The sequence below is a fragment of the Melanerpes formicivorus genome, unplaced genomic scaffold (assembly GCF_026170545.1).
Source record: "Melanerpes formicivorus ecotype bairdi unplaced genomic scaffold, bMelFor1.0.p_v2 SCAF_40, whole genome shotgun sequence".
Lineage (NCBI taxonomy): Eukaryota > Metazoa > Chordata > Aves > Piciformes > Picidae > Melanerpes > Melanerpes formicivorus.
The window spans coordinates 4,466,749-4,479,702 of NW_027142392.1; the positions used below are offsets into that span (position 1 = coordinate 4,466,749).

Below are 12,954 nucleotides of genomic sequence, written 5' to 3' on the forward strand. Positions count from 1 at the left end.
ACAGGGACTTTAATGAAAGTCTTTTATTTGAATGGTTTCCCTATTTATATAATTAAGTAGAACTGTCCTAAGAATGAAAACCCATTTTCCCTTCTTCCCAAGAAATCTGCAAAATGTTGCTATGTACAGAATTTACAGTTATATGCAGCAGGTTATTGTTCTTCCTTTGGTAACCCAGGTCAAAACGTCCACCACACTGAAGCTAGAGCGGGATGTGTCCATCCTGTACCTTTCGGGCTGTTCTGTAAACTTCATCAGTATGCTTTCACAATGATTGCTCTTCCAAGGATGAAAAGCTTTTTCTCACCTGAGTCTGCTGTTCCATACACTCTTCCATCATCCACAGCTTAAACAATTAAACTGTATTCCTTTCTGGGTAGGTGAGAAGTCAGGCAAAACGGGCCAGACATGCAAACGCGTTCAGGTTTCTGTTTTCTGTTGGAGTCAGATGGAAGATGATACAAAGCTGGTATTAAAAAAATAAATAAATCTACTTATAAATCAATAGCTCTTAGGCATCTAGCAACTCCTGGATTTGGATGAAAAACCTTCTGTTTCCTTAATTTTGTGTTTTGCCTTCATTTCGAGAAGCCTTCTTGGTTTTCATGGATTATTTGGCAGAAAGTTTGTCTGGTTTGGTTCAAGCTTGTGGACCTCTGTAGCTCCCTCTGTGACTGTGTTCAGTGGGCACTACTAGCACCCAGTTTGTCTTTAAAAATTAGAAACTTTAAAGACTCTGAAATAAAAGAATCATTAACATTCAATCAAATGACCACTCAGAGGAGTTGAAAGTCAGTTCTGGTGCGTTACTAGTAGGATTTTGTTTCTATACTCAGCTTCCTTTTCCAGTTTGAATCTACACAGCTGCCCTGCAGTAAGGCAAATTGCTGGTGGGATTGGAGGTTTGTAACAAAGGGTGCTGGAGCACACCAATGTTGCTGGTGAGTGGAAGTGAGCACACAGTGGCTGCAAGACCTTTCCGTCTTGGTCCGTGTCATGGTTGGTGGGCCCCTTCCTCGAAACCCTGCAAAGGTTTGCTGTGCACCTCCAGCAGACAGGTGGTAGAAACTGTGCTTCCTCATTAGCCCTGGAGGAGTCTTCCTAAATCAAGACTAAGGTGTGATGACAGTCACAGTCAGCTACTGCCAGCATCACCTCAGTTGGGTATGCAATTAGCAGCCTTTAGTCTCCTTATGCTAATGCATAAAATGCATAGTAATAAACTCTTGAGTTTCCCCATATCAAAAACCAGCCACCTAAATCTACTGCTACACAAATATGCTAACAAGAGCAGGTGACAGGCAGCAGCAGTGTTGCACTGTGGCCAGTGTTATGTAGATGTGTTCTTCCTGGGATCGTGAGGCACCCGAAGTTTATGTGTTAGCAGGCTTGGCTTTTTAACTGGGGAAACAAAGCAGCAAAACAGAACCAGAGGCTTGAAACCAGCCTGGGTTTGTGTTACGCGGAATGTCTGTATTCATCACTGCTAAACAGGTCCTCACTACATTTACTTGCAATTCAAAACAAGGTGGTTATTATGCAAACAGATTAGGTTTGTGGAGGCATCTCCAGGGTGAGTTTAACCCTGTCCTGTTTGGTTCCTCTTGTCTAAGCCTTATAGGCCTGTAAACGTTCATGTTGTTGTACAGAACGGCAGAGTTATCGGCCGCGTGCTGTGGCTGGTAGTAGTTAGCCTGGATGGCCGGCTGTGGTGGGGGGGGTGTGAATGAGACATAGCTGTGGAAGGAATTAACTCTGTGAAGAGGTGACTGGGGTCTGAAGTTGCTGCTGAATATGGGAGTTCTCGGGGTCTGCTTCGTCTGGTGGGTGCTGCCAGTTGAGAGGCTGCTGAGGGGATCAGAAAGAGTGTTAGCGCTTTCCTCGTTGCTGTCGGGGAGGCTGCGCTGGGGGGCCCAGCTCCTGCTGAACAGGAAGGGCATGATGCGTGGGGGAGACTTGGGTCCCCTCACTGGCTTGGACAGCGCATAAAGGTGTCGGAACTCTTCATCAAACAGCTCCACGACTTGACCCGTGAACTTGGAGAGGAGGTTGCGGTGAACCTGCCCACATAACCAGGTGAAGCTAGGAGGAAGACAAGGGAAGGATTAGTCTTAACATCAGCCATTAGGAACTGGAGATTCCCACAGGGATGGTGCCAAAGGCAAATGGGTTTTACCGCTGAAGCTTCCTGTCTAAACACAGGATGAAGCTGGTGTTGCAGCTGAATTTCAGGTCAGTTCACATCAGTGCTCTTTGACTTGTATCAAGCTTTGTTATTGCAGCTGCTTCTGAAACCTTGTAAAGTTATACAACCTCCTACAGGGAGTGGGGTACTAGATCCACTGAGGGGTGAAGTGTCAGAGACAGTACCTCAGGTTTGTGTGTCTATTCCATGGAAAGGAGTTTAGACTTCTCTTTTGGGTACCTGTTTTTCAAGCACAGTGCTTAAATTCAGGTATTACCATGGCTTGTCTGCACACATGTAAATTGTACCTTCCCTGTTGAATGCCATGCCAGTTGGTAACTTGCTGACTCAAAACTGACGTTAGAGAGACCAGTGAAAAATAGCCATCCTTTGGTTTTCATTTTCATAGTATCATAGTATCAGTCAGGGTTGGAAGGGACCACAAGGATCATCTAGTTCCAACTCCCCTGCCATGGGCAGGGACACCCCACACTAGATCAGCCTGGCCAGAGCCTCATCCAGCCTGGCCTTAAACACCTCCAGGGATGGGGCCTCAAGCACCTCCCTGGACAACCCATTCCAGGGCTTTACCATTCTCACGGTGAAGAACTTCCTCCTCACATCCAGCCTGAATCTCCACACCTCCAGCTTCATTCCATTCCATTCCATTCCCCCTAGTCCTATCACTACCTACTTTACCATACTACTATTTTACCATGCTTCAGCATTAGTCAAGAGAAGCACATAAGCCCCCAGCCACCTTGTCACATCACACTCCACAAAACAAAACACCACACCTGACAAATACTTTTCCACCCTACAGAGGAAACACAATTGTAAATATTTCCTATAGCCTTTGCCAAACACAAAGAAAACCCAACCCACAAACCATTTTGCTGTAAAGGAAGGAACACTACCCTATTTTTCAATCTGGTAGTGCAGAGATGCCTCAGTATACCTCATAGCTTTGAAATGATTTCTCTGTGCTTCCCTAATCCACTTGGCAGACATAAATTTGTGCTCTTTCACAAAACCATGAGCCAGGCTGACTGTGCTGTGCAGGCTGCCTTTTCTGAGCAGCAGCAGGAGCAATAAAATAAGCATAGTTAAGAGAATGAAATGTAATTACTCCCTGAGCTGACTGAGGCTTGAGCTGTGCAGCAGAGGGTAGAGAGCAGTGCTGGATTTGAACCCGAGGTTGTTCTGTCCTGGCAAAACTCTGCCCGGGTTATTCCTGTGTGACTTTATTAGCTGTGCTGGATTTGCAGGAGGACTGCTGAGAGCCAGTTTGGCTGTAGGTGTGTGCATGCTCAGTCTTGGCATGTTTTGACAAAACTCCCCTGAAACTCTGGGACTGACAGCCTGAGCTGATGCTCAGGGAATAAAGACAGATGATTTACATCTGCCTTTTCAGAGTATTCTTAAAGAGGGTTGGGTTTGGGGCATACAGTGGTTTTACATCATTGCTTCAGGAGCAAGGGGAGGCATGAAGAAACCACTAGTTCAATGCCACCAGGCGACCCAGCAATACATACTGTACATTGTATGATTGGACATGAAAATACAGAGGCTGCTAGAATCCTTCTCATCCACTCTGTTCAAATCATTCTAAACATGAACAGAACCTTGGGAACAGCACAGCAAGCTCCTTCCCTGCTGTGTGGGTTACACCTGCTCTGCTAGCCTAACTAGAACCTCTCTCCAAACCTTTGCCTGTCCTTTGTCTAGCTGTTACAGAGATGATAAGCAGGAACAAATGCAGAAGCAGATGCAGCTAGGGATATCTATGCTGAAGGTTACCATCTCATTAAAGGGTGGAGGTGTGGAGTGGCATGTTTATGCTTTATGTGTTAGAGGTAGTGGTAGCTTGTGTTAGAGGTAGTGGTAGCTTGTGTTAGAGGTAGTGGTAGCTTGTAAAGGACAAAAATAGAAATAAGAATCGATTACACTTCTAAAAGGGCAAAACAAACAAACCAACCAACCACAAAACAAAACTGAGAGAAGCAGAAAGTCACAGGACAACCAAGAAGAAGAAAACAACATTGAGTGTTCACTTGTTGATCTCTGATGGTTCATTTGGAAACTGAATGAAAACCAGATGCCTGCTTCTGTGGGCATCTGAGCTCCTGCATCCTGCACTGACCCCAGGTATTCATCTTTAACCTTTGTAACTATAGTTATGTAACCTTCCTGGTGGCACAGTTTTATCAAACCAGAGGCACTTAAGCTTCCCAATCACAAACTAGGATTAAGAAAACCAATCTTGCTATTTTCATTAAATAACCCTCTCTTGTATCTGGATTTCTAGGATGCATTTGGTCATTTGTGAACTTTATCTGTGTGGCCATGAGGCTTAGGAACCTCATTTATTTGATGCAAGGTCAGAGGGTCTTGGAATTCCCTGACTAGAGGATCTTGGATCTTAATTAAAAACCCAGTTGTTGAGATGCTGCATTCTCTACCTGAAAGAATTAAAGGTGCACAGAAGTGGAGTGCTACAGACACAGCTTCACAGAGGAGGAAAAAAAAGGACCAAAAAAGGAAAGGTACAGCAGTTGCATACACACATACTGCCTGGCTGTTAATGAAACACAAGAGAAAACAGTAAGTCTCTGAAGTATTTCTGTTTTATCTTTAATCACTAAACTTGTCATATGGAGAACAAATCCTCAGATAAGCTGAGTGACATATGCTACATTAAGGGATCCCAAGGGAGATGGAAATGTATCATGTCTCATGATCACAGCATCTGAGGATCCAAACAGCGAGGAAAGCATAATAGTAAAGCTATAGGTATTTCTACTTCTGTTCCAGGGCTGCCCTGCCAAAGCTGTTTATGCTAGTTTCTGAAAAATTAAATAAGGTGTTCTACAACAAACTAACATCAGCTGTAAAGTCAGCTAAGTGGATGGTTGGAAAATGGCACATTGGAAAACGCGAGAGGCTCTTGTTAACAGAAAAAGCTCCCATGCGCACACACGATTTTCAGGGCATTCTGTGGTGAAGTCATATAGCAAAATCACAAAGGATCACCTAGATGTGAAGTGCACTGGCTCATCTCACCTGTAAGATCCAGAGAGCACATATCTCCAGTCAGAGATAAGAAATTTTTCTTGTATTTGTCCTGAAAATTTCCTGCCGGATTTGGCACAGTAAACCTCCCCCGTGACGCTGCGGACTGAAATATTCTGGAAGGAAAGTAAAAGCCATCACCACCTTTTCATTTGTTTTCTCTTTTTTAAATTTAAAAATCAGAAAGAAAGGGCCCTTCACCCCCCCCACCTCCCCCTGCCTTTAGCTCTTCACTTCCCCTGTCTCCGTTATGGTTTCTTCATGGGCTGTCCAATGTTATACTTGCAGGTTTGGGGCTAGAGGGAAGCTGGTTAAGTGCCAGCTGCCACAGGCTTACTTCTATCAGTGGAGGCATAAACCTGCCTGGAAAGTCACACAGCTGAAGCTGAGCTGTGTAATTACAACTGATGCTACCCCAGCCAAAATGGGAATGAGACATGTCCCCAGCTGAGAGCAGACTGTTAGCCACCCTGACACCCCAGCAACAATTTGCTCTAGCTGTAAGCTTTTGGCTATGGCACAATACAGCAGGGCAAAAGCTCTGCTCCTCCAGTCTATCTGGGCCTGCAAAGGCACAGGTGCTGCTCTCCGGTGCAGCCCAGACAAGTGCTGTCCTGCAGGATCAGCTGCAAGTACACCTGAGTGCAGTAGCTGGTCAGTGTGGCCCATGCAATGCTCTGCACTGTCCTTGTACCTCAGCAAGTGCATTCATGGCAGGCCAGGCACCCAGACCTGGTTGCTCTCCATATGCACACTTTGTAGAGTCAAGGTTTTAGTAAGTGGCATTGTCAAAGCCTGTGCATCATAGCAGCATACCTACAATAAACACAGGCTTGGTCATCCTAAGGGGTGGGGGTTTACAGGCATGCAAACACTATTAGAAGTATTAATTTCAGTTTCTTTATATGTTTAGGGTGGAATTGAAACACACATGTATGGGGCATGTAAGATGCCCTCAGGTCTCCTGTCTGCCCTCCAGCTGCCATTCCAGAAGGCTGTTGCCTCTGCAGTATCAGCCATGCCCACAAAGATGCCATGAGTGCCCTACAGCATCTCAAGCAACAGCTGACATGGTCCCTAGGAGATGATTTTTCAGGTCAGTTCTCTCTGGCAGAGATGAAGGCAGACTAAGCTAACAGCCAGCTAAATTTGCAGCATTATCTTCAACAGAGCTTTAATATAGAAACCATCTAGTGCAAACAAAAGAGTTTTGTGCACCTGCCACCCGTGGCTGCCAGACCACAGCTGCTACAGAGCTATTAAAAAGAAGTTGTAATGCTTGTGCTAGACAACTCTACTAGAGGACTTAAGCTTTCTTGTAAGACTTCAGGGCCCAGATTGGTTTCATCTAAGGACCTAATGGAAATGCCTTAACTTCCTATAACACCCATGGGAAAATGCAGGCATCTTCAAAGACAGCAATTAGATGTGCTAATGCTACCTCTGGAAATCTCCTGCCCCCTTTTAATTACAAGGTGGATTTGACCCTAGCATAGCCATGCTTCTAGCCCAGAGTGCCTCAAGTCAGGCAGATGAATCTGAGCCTAAGAGCTTCAGAGCCTCAGTACCTTGAAGAGATCCTCAGCAATCTGCAACTTGTCGCACATCTCTGAGAAGAGATTTATACTGCCGTGATCAAGCAACAAGTAGACAAACACCATACGCTTGTTAGCTGCCTCCAGGAGGTCGCACAGAATCTCAGTGTCTGTGAACACATCCATCACAATAGCTAGCACCTAGGGGGTGGGGAAAAAAGCAGAGGCATTAGCAGAGTCGATTTACACCACTAAAGGTTGCCTCTTGAGGCCACTGGAATGCAGCTTATTTGTTTTTTTTAAAGATACTCCAACAAACACAAATCTTTGGAGAGGTGTGTGCATGTTTCCCCTGGTTTTCCCCCTAAGTGGCTGGATCAGTACCGGATGGGACAGCTGCTTCATTGTTCTGTCGTTCATATAAAAGCAGTGTAACACAGGGCATGCACTTTGGCTAAACTCTGCTAATCATAAAACTCAAGATGATCCATGAACTTGCAGGTGAGTTTTCAGCACTGGGAAATATATTGAAATGCTAATCAGAGGATGCTAATAAGGATGTAGCCAAGAGACCACTGCCAGTGCCAAAGAGCTGCCTGGCTGTCGTAGGTCACATACATTTAGCAAGAACCACCAGATGATGCTTTCCCTGTTATGACTTGCACCTGCAATGGTCCTAGCTTTAAATCTTTCCGGTGGTGGTGGTGTTGAGGTGGTAGACTGCAGCAGCTCTATCTCCTTGGTGTTTCTCTTAATACTGATTTAGAAGCTGACTGTTTCAATTTCATTTGCATTTCCTAATTCACAACTGGCAGGACAGGGTGTAAAAGTCTCAGGACTGGGTGTAAAAGCCCTGACAGCCACTTAAATGCAATTGTGATTTGCAATTGGGAATTGCAAATGTGATACAGAACCACTTCCATACTCCAACACCTACACTCAGCATTGAGCATGGCCTCATGGAGTTGTTGCTGCTGACCATGGAAAGGGTCATCTGCCTAAGGCCATTCAGCCCAGCGAATATCTCACTTATCTTTAGAAGGTGCCTATTTCTCCACTGCCCCTTGGAACCCTTGGTGGTTGCATTCCCAGGATATCATCCCCACTCAAACTTTATAGAAATCTCTGCAGATCTCTCTTACTAATTGCTTCCAACTTGCACCAAATCTTACTCCAAAGCCTATGTCCGCACCTGCCAGCAAACTGATTCCTTTGCCATCACGAGGAACTCCTACAAGACCAATCACACCCTGCATGGCCAGCATTCTGTTCAGGCAAGTCAAATTATTTGCAGAACAGTGAGGATCCCACACCTTCTTTCCGCTGCCAGAGCATGGTGCTTCAGAAAGGGCCTTGCCAGTGCCAAGTAAGTGGCACAGCCGCATCCAGTATCTCACTTCCGTACTTATTGTTAACCCACGTTGCCTTTTCAAACGGCATCATATGCGTCCAGCCTCACCATAGCTGCAGACCACTCTCCCTGCTTTTTCACCATCCATTCCCAGTCTGTCCTTCTGCACCTGACTTTTCCCTCCCTTGCAGCACTTCTTTCTCACTTCTTTTGTCCAAATTTCATGTTATGATTCACACCTGTTCTACAAGTGTATTAAGATTATAGAACCTTTGCAGTTTAGTATCATCCCCCCAGTCTTTACTGTTGTTTCAGTTGCTAATGGATATATCACACACTAGGCTGTGCAAGATGGATTCTTAGCAGGTACTAATTAATAAATGCTGCCACTGGAAAACTGTACTCAAAAAGCAGTTGCCAAATTTATACTGTGAGTAAGTGCTGCTCCAGCGTGCTCTTGTAATGTAAATTAGATGGTTAAGAAGGTCATGTGAACCATGGATTTATACTACATTTCCCACCTGATCCCCTACAATTTTTCTTCTCCTGGGACAATAATTTGGCCTGTGTTGATAGTTTACTGCTGCGTGGTTTACTGTTCCAGCGATATTTCGTCTCTTGCTGTACGTTTCTGGTGCTGCCAACTTAAAATGACTGATCTCTTCATTCCCCTGATGTGCTGAGCACTTGCAGTCTTTGCCAGGGCAATTGTCTACAGTGATTCTTCTCTCTTGCCATGACACTCAAGTTTTGTCAGACCCAGCACTTGTCCTTGCAGGAGAATGACAGAGAAAGTCTGTAACTCCAGTGGGCTCTGCAGCCTGTGCCGGACAGCAGGCTCTGCAGCCTGGTTTTGTTCCTGACCATTGCCCTGTGAAACTGCTTGTGGCATCTTGAGTTTGTGCAAGGGGGGAAATCCCAGACAATGGTTAACACAGCCTTCAACTGTCAAACATTACTTTTCCAGGAGAGCAGGAAAGCTGCCCTAACACGACAGAGGTATTTTGCTCCCTTCCAGCTGCTCAGCTTCTGGTTTCCCAGTGTGCAGGCAGCCTGACCTGTGGCTGGCACCTCGCTGCAGCCCCCCCTGTCACTTTGTCTGTTGTCAGGGGCATCATCTGCACCTTCCCCACGTGCCAGGTTACAAAGTCTCCATATGGAGCCCACATGGCATTTGTAGTGATGCTAACAATGTGTTAGGGATGAAAGGTCTCTTTTTTTTTCCTGAATAATTTCCTTCCTCTGGGAATGGCTTCTGGCACACCAGACACGTGGTCTTCTCTGGGCTGCCCTTCACCCCCATCTCCCACCAGTGCCCTAAAACAAGCACTAGGGTCTCAGAACTGACTTTACAGCTGAATTCTTGTTACTGGTGCAGTGGTGTGAACAGAGCACACCATCCTGCTGGCGATGCATGAGAAGGGAGCCCAGCTGCCCTTTTTACCACACATTTGCTCCTCTGGGTTAAGGGGAGTTTAACAGAAGAGGGAATGCTTTCCTTTTTAAGTCACCAGCATGAAAAGGTGGTGGTGTGAGTACAAAACAAAACAACACACCAAACTAAACCAAAACCAGCACTCCTTGTGTTCAATAATAGGCTCTTCAGAGCCCTTTTCTATAGCCAAGCCACACTGAAATGCAGAGGGCTGGCTTGGATCACACACCACATTTACCTGACCTCATTAAGAGTAGGAAGGCAACCAAGTGCAGCAATTCTGTCCCCATACCTGAGTGGTCTTGTTGATGTACCGGCGTATGATGTCTCTAATGTTGCTGTTCTTCTCTGTTTGAAAATACACGGTGGCAGTGGATTTCTCCTTTAAATAGGGCTTCTCCGCTGTAATCCAGGTGTGCAGTAGAGCTGGCTCACTGCTATCAGTCATGGTGGGGAAGTAGGTCCCTGAAGGGAGTGACATGGCATCGTTCTGCTTTGGTGCAGCCGCCCCATCGGCGGCCAGGGACTCCTGTGCATAGTAGGACTCCCTGGCGTTGTCCTTGATGTACTGAGCTTCCACCGAGGAGAGGAAATCCACTTCACCCTCTTTCCTTAAAGTTTCGAGGTAGGAGTCTGTCCCACCATCCAGGAAGGCATCGGTAGCCAACCTTATGCTTTCGTTGTGGCTGAAGTCTGCTTTTGTGAACTTGGAGGAGTGGTTCTTGATATCCTCCAGCCTTTTCCTTATCTTTCCCATGTGTCTGGAGTGGCTCATGGCTCTTTGTGGCAGGAGTCGATCTGCCGGGTAGGCACTATGCATATGCAAGGCACTGGCAGTGCACTCATCCTTCATGTTGGAAGACTGCATTCTGGCGTGAAATTGCCCCGGCTGAATGAATTAGCTATGAATAAAAATAAAGAGTTCTTATTACCCCGGGCAAGTTCACACTCCCTGATTTCAATGGTAGACTTACCTTAAAAAAAACATTGCTTCTCAGGTGGTGGTGCTCTTCGGCAAGGAGCTGTTTCCAGATGGGACACAAGTGCGAAGCTGATTAGATTGCTTATCTGAGAGGCACCCACCTCACCCCCAGGGCATACGAAGGATTCAAGTCCAATTACCAGGCCCCTCCGATTTGGTCGTATTTCCCTCGCTGTCGCATCCTGTCAAATGTGAGCGAGGAACACACTCAGGCAGAAGCAGGTAGGCTCCCGAGCATCGTTGCACAATCTTCAAAACAGCTCGAGGCTTCTCCGTCTTCCCATAGTATTCGTTAGGGAGCAAAAACAACTCTGACATCGAACTGGGACGGAGGCATCAGCCATGTCCATCGCTTCAGAGCAGCAGAAAGGGTCATGGACACTTCTCTGCACCTACATGCTGCCAGGCAGGCTTAAAAATAGACTTGAACTTCGTCACTGTGCCCTGCTCCTAGTATGTTGCTATTACCAGGGACGATTCACTCGTTTATTTCTTTAAAGCTTTGTGACTGTGCCACCCTATTAAAAGAAAAACACCCCTTCCCAAACATCCTGAATATTATGTGGAAGGAGGGCTGTGAGCTGGCCTCAAAGCATCAGAAATACAAACACTCATCACTTGATTGTGCACATTCAGGGCTGGTTGGTTGGTTTCTTTCTATTTTTTTTTTCTTTCCTTTCCAGGCTGCAGCTTCTGGAGTCACGTTGCAGCTCAGCTGCTGTGTCATTAGCAGGACGGAGCTGCAGGTTCGCAGTGGGGTGAGAGGCGCAGCGCCTCCGGGGAGCCAGGCTGACTGGTATGACTGTGCGGGGGTGAGGAGAGGCAGGGTGGGAAGGCAGCCTGCCTGAGGTACACCATAAATACCTGCGTGCATGCTTTTACACAGAAGCACGTGTGACATAGTTTTCTTACACAGGCTGGGGTTTGCACTTGCCCTCTGTAGCTCTGTGGCAAGGCACCGGTGTGCCGTGGCTCTGTAGGAGAGAGCAGGATTGAGGGACGTGCCACGCTGGGCTCTCGCGGAGGAGTATAGGCTGCTGAGGGCATGTCTGAACCAGGAAAGGCTCCTGCCGCTCTGACCAGCGTGCTCGGGAGCCAGAGATCTTCAAGACAGGCCCAGCTAGCTTCCTAGGTTCCGGGTCTGTGTATATGTCAGATGTCAGATGTCAGGGGTAAAAAAAACTAATGATATGTGAGGATGACATGTATGATATATATGAAAAGAGAAGAGGGTATGAAATGGTTCTGATTTTAATCCCAGAGTGACAGAGGGCAGGAAACACAGAGAGGTGGTGGTGGGGCTGGTCCCTGAGCTTGTGGTGTGATGTGAAAAACTATCCTGTCCCTCCCCTGACATCCGCCCGCAGCTGCCAGACGCGGCCAAAAGTCACTAATTATCTACTGACCTGTTCTGGGCAATTATGCAGAAAATGATGCTGCCTAATTAACCTGACATGCAAGATCGTGCCCTGTCAAAGCCAATCAGGGCCTCCCCGTGCCCAGAGGGCCATCACCCCTGTCCTGGTGGGCACCTGCGCTGTCACTTCAGGTCGCACATGCTTACCTAATGTCCTACATGGTTACCCCAGTGCCCCATACAGTCACTCTGGTACCCCACGTGGCCGCAGCAGTGCCCCACGCTGGTCACCTAAGGTTGTCATCATGAGGCTTCACAATGTCACACCAGGGAACTGCCACTGTCACCCTGGGGTCCCATATGCCCAGTCCCATCTCTCACACGGCCACTACAGAATTCCACACTGTCACTAGCTGGACCCGTATGGTCACCTCGGAGCTCCACAGTCACTACAAAGCCCAACACCGTTTCCACAGGGCCTCTCACGTTCATTCCGAGGTCCCGCTAGAGCAGTCGGAGCAAGGGCCGTGCCAGGCCATGCCGTCTCTCCTACTGACTCTCCCGTCGGGCCATCAGCCCCTCCGGTATAGCTGAAAGCCGCCGGGTCGCGCCCGAGCGGTAGCACTGAGAGCCAGCGAGGGAAAGCTGCGTTCAGCCGCCTCGTTAGCGCAGTAGGTAGCGCGTCAGTCTCATAATCTGAAGGTCGTGAGTTCGATCCTCACACGGGGCAAAGGCGGGCAGCTCTTTTCTTCCTCCGCCGAAACGAGCCGCTGTGGCCCCCTGTGGGCCCCGGGTGTCGCCGACAGCCCCGGATGCGGCCCGCAGCGCTTTTACCTGCGACAAACCGCTCCAAAACTGCCGTCAGAAGCCATGGCTTTGTCGTTCCTATAGTGGCTTAGAAAGCTGTAGGTGCAGGACCAGGGCCTGCGGCTCCTGCACGTGGGATTACCCTAAGTATTTCAGCAAAGTGATTTGCTAAAAAATGCCCTTTGAGAGAGGGCCTCTGCATGCCCACTTCGGCACTGGGGAAGGGGAAA

General features: G+C 47.5%; 1 protein-coding gene and 1 non-coding gene across 4 annotated transcripts; one reads left to right on the forward strand and one right to left on the reverse strand.

Moving 5' to 3' along the window:
• FAM83A (family with sequence similarity 83 member A) lies at positions 1 to 11,103 on the reverse strand. Of its 3 annotated transcripts, none has more exons than XM_068158617.1 (5): positions 10,701 to 11,103; positions 9,871 to 10,480; positions 6,826 to 6,993; positions 5,249 to 5,373; positions 1 to 2,082 (listed from the first exon to the last, which is right to left on the reverse strand). In XM_068158617.1, exons 2-5 carry the CDS (start codon positions 10,444 to 10,446, stop codon positions 1,536 to 1,538), a joined length of 1,416 nt encoding a protein of 471 aa, XP_068014718.1. In that variant the 5' UTR covers positions 10,447 to 10,480; positions 10,701 to 11,103; the 3' UTR covers positions 1 to 1,535. The 3 variants fall into 3 exon arrangements, with proteins under 3 accessions (XP_068014718.1, XP_068014717.1, XP_068014716.1); XM_068158616.1 differs by having other exon boundaries at positions 10,662 to 11,103; XM_068158615.1 differs by having other exon boundaries at positions 10,553 to 11,103.
• Positions 11,104 to 12,574: 1,471 nt separating this feature from the next.
• Positions 12,575 to 12,647, forward strand: TRNAM-CAU (transfer RNA methionine (anticodon CAU)). The gene has a single exon. It is a non-coding gene; the product is annotated as a tRNA-Met (tRNA).
• Positions 12,648 to 12,954: the final 307 nt, after the last annotated feature.

What these genes read in the sequence shown, in the direction of transcription:
- FAM83A (XM_068158617.1), bottom strand. Translation starts at nt 10,446, where the DNA reads ATGCAGTCTTCCAACATGAAGGATGAGTGCACTGCCAGTGCCTTGCAT. An exon ending in ACATCAACAAGACCACTCAG is followed by an intron (nt 6,994 to 9,870) that starts GTATGGGGACAG and finishes CCCACCCCCTAG; the next exon opens with GTGCTAGCTATTGTGATGGA. An exon ending in GTGCTCTCTGGATCTTACAG is followed by an intron (nt 2,083 to 5,248) that starts GTGAGATGAGCC and finishes TCTTCCTCCTAG; the next exon opens with CTTCACCTGGTTATGTGGGC.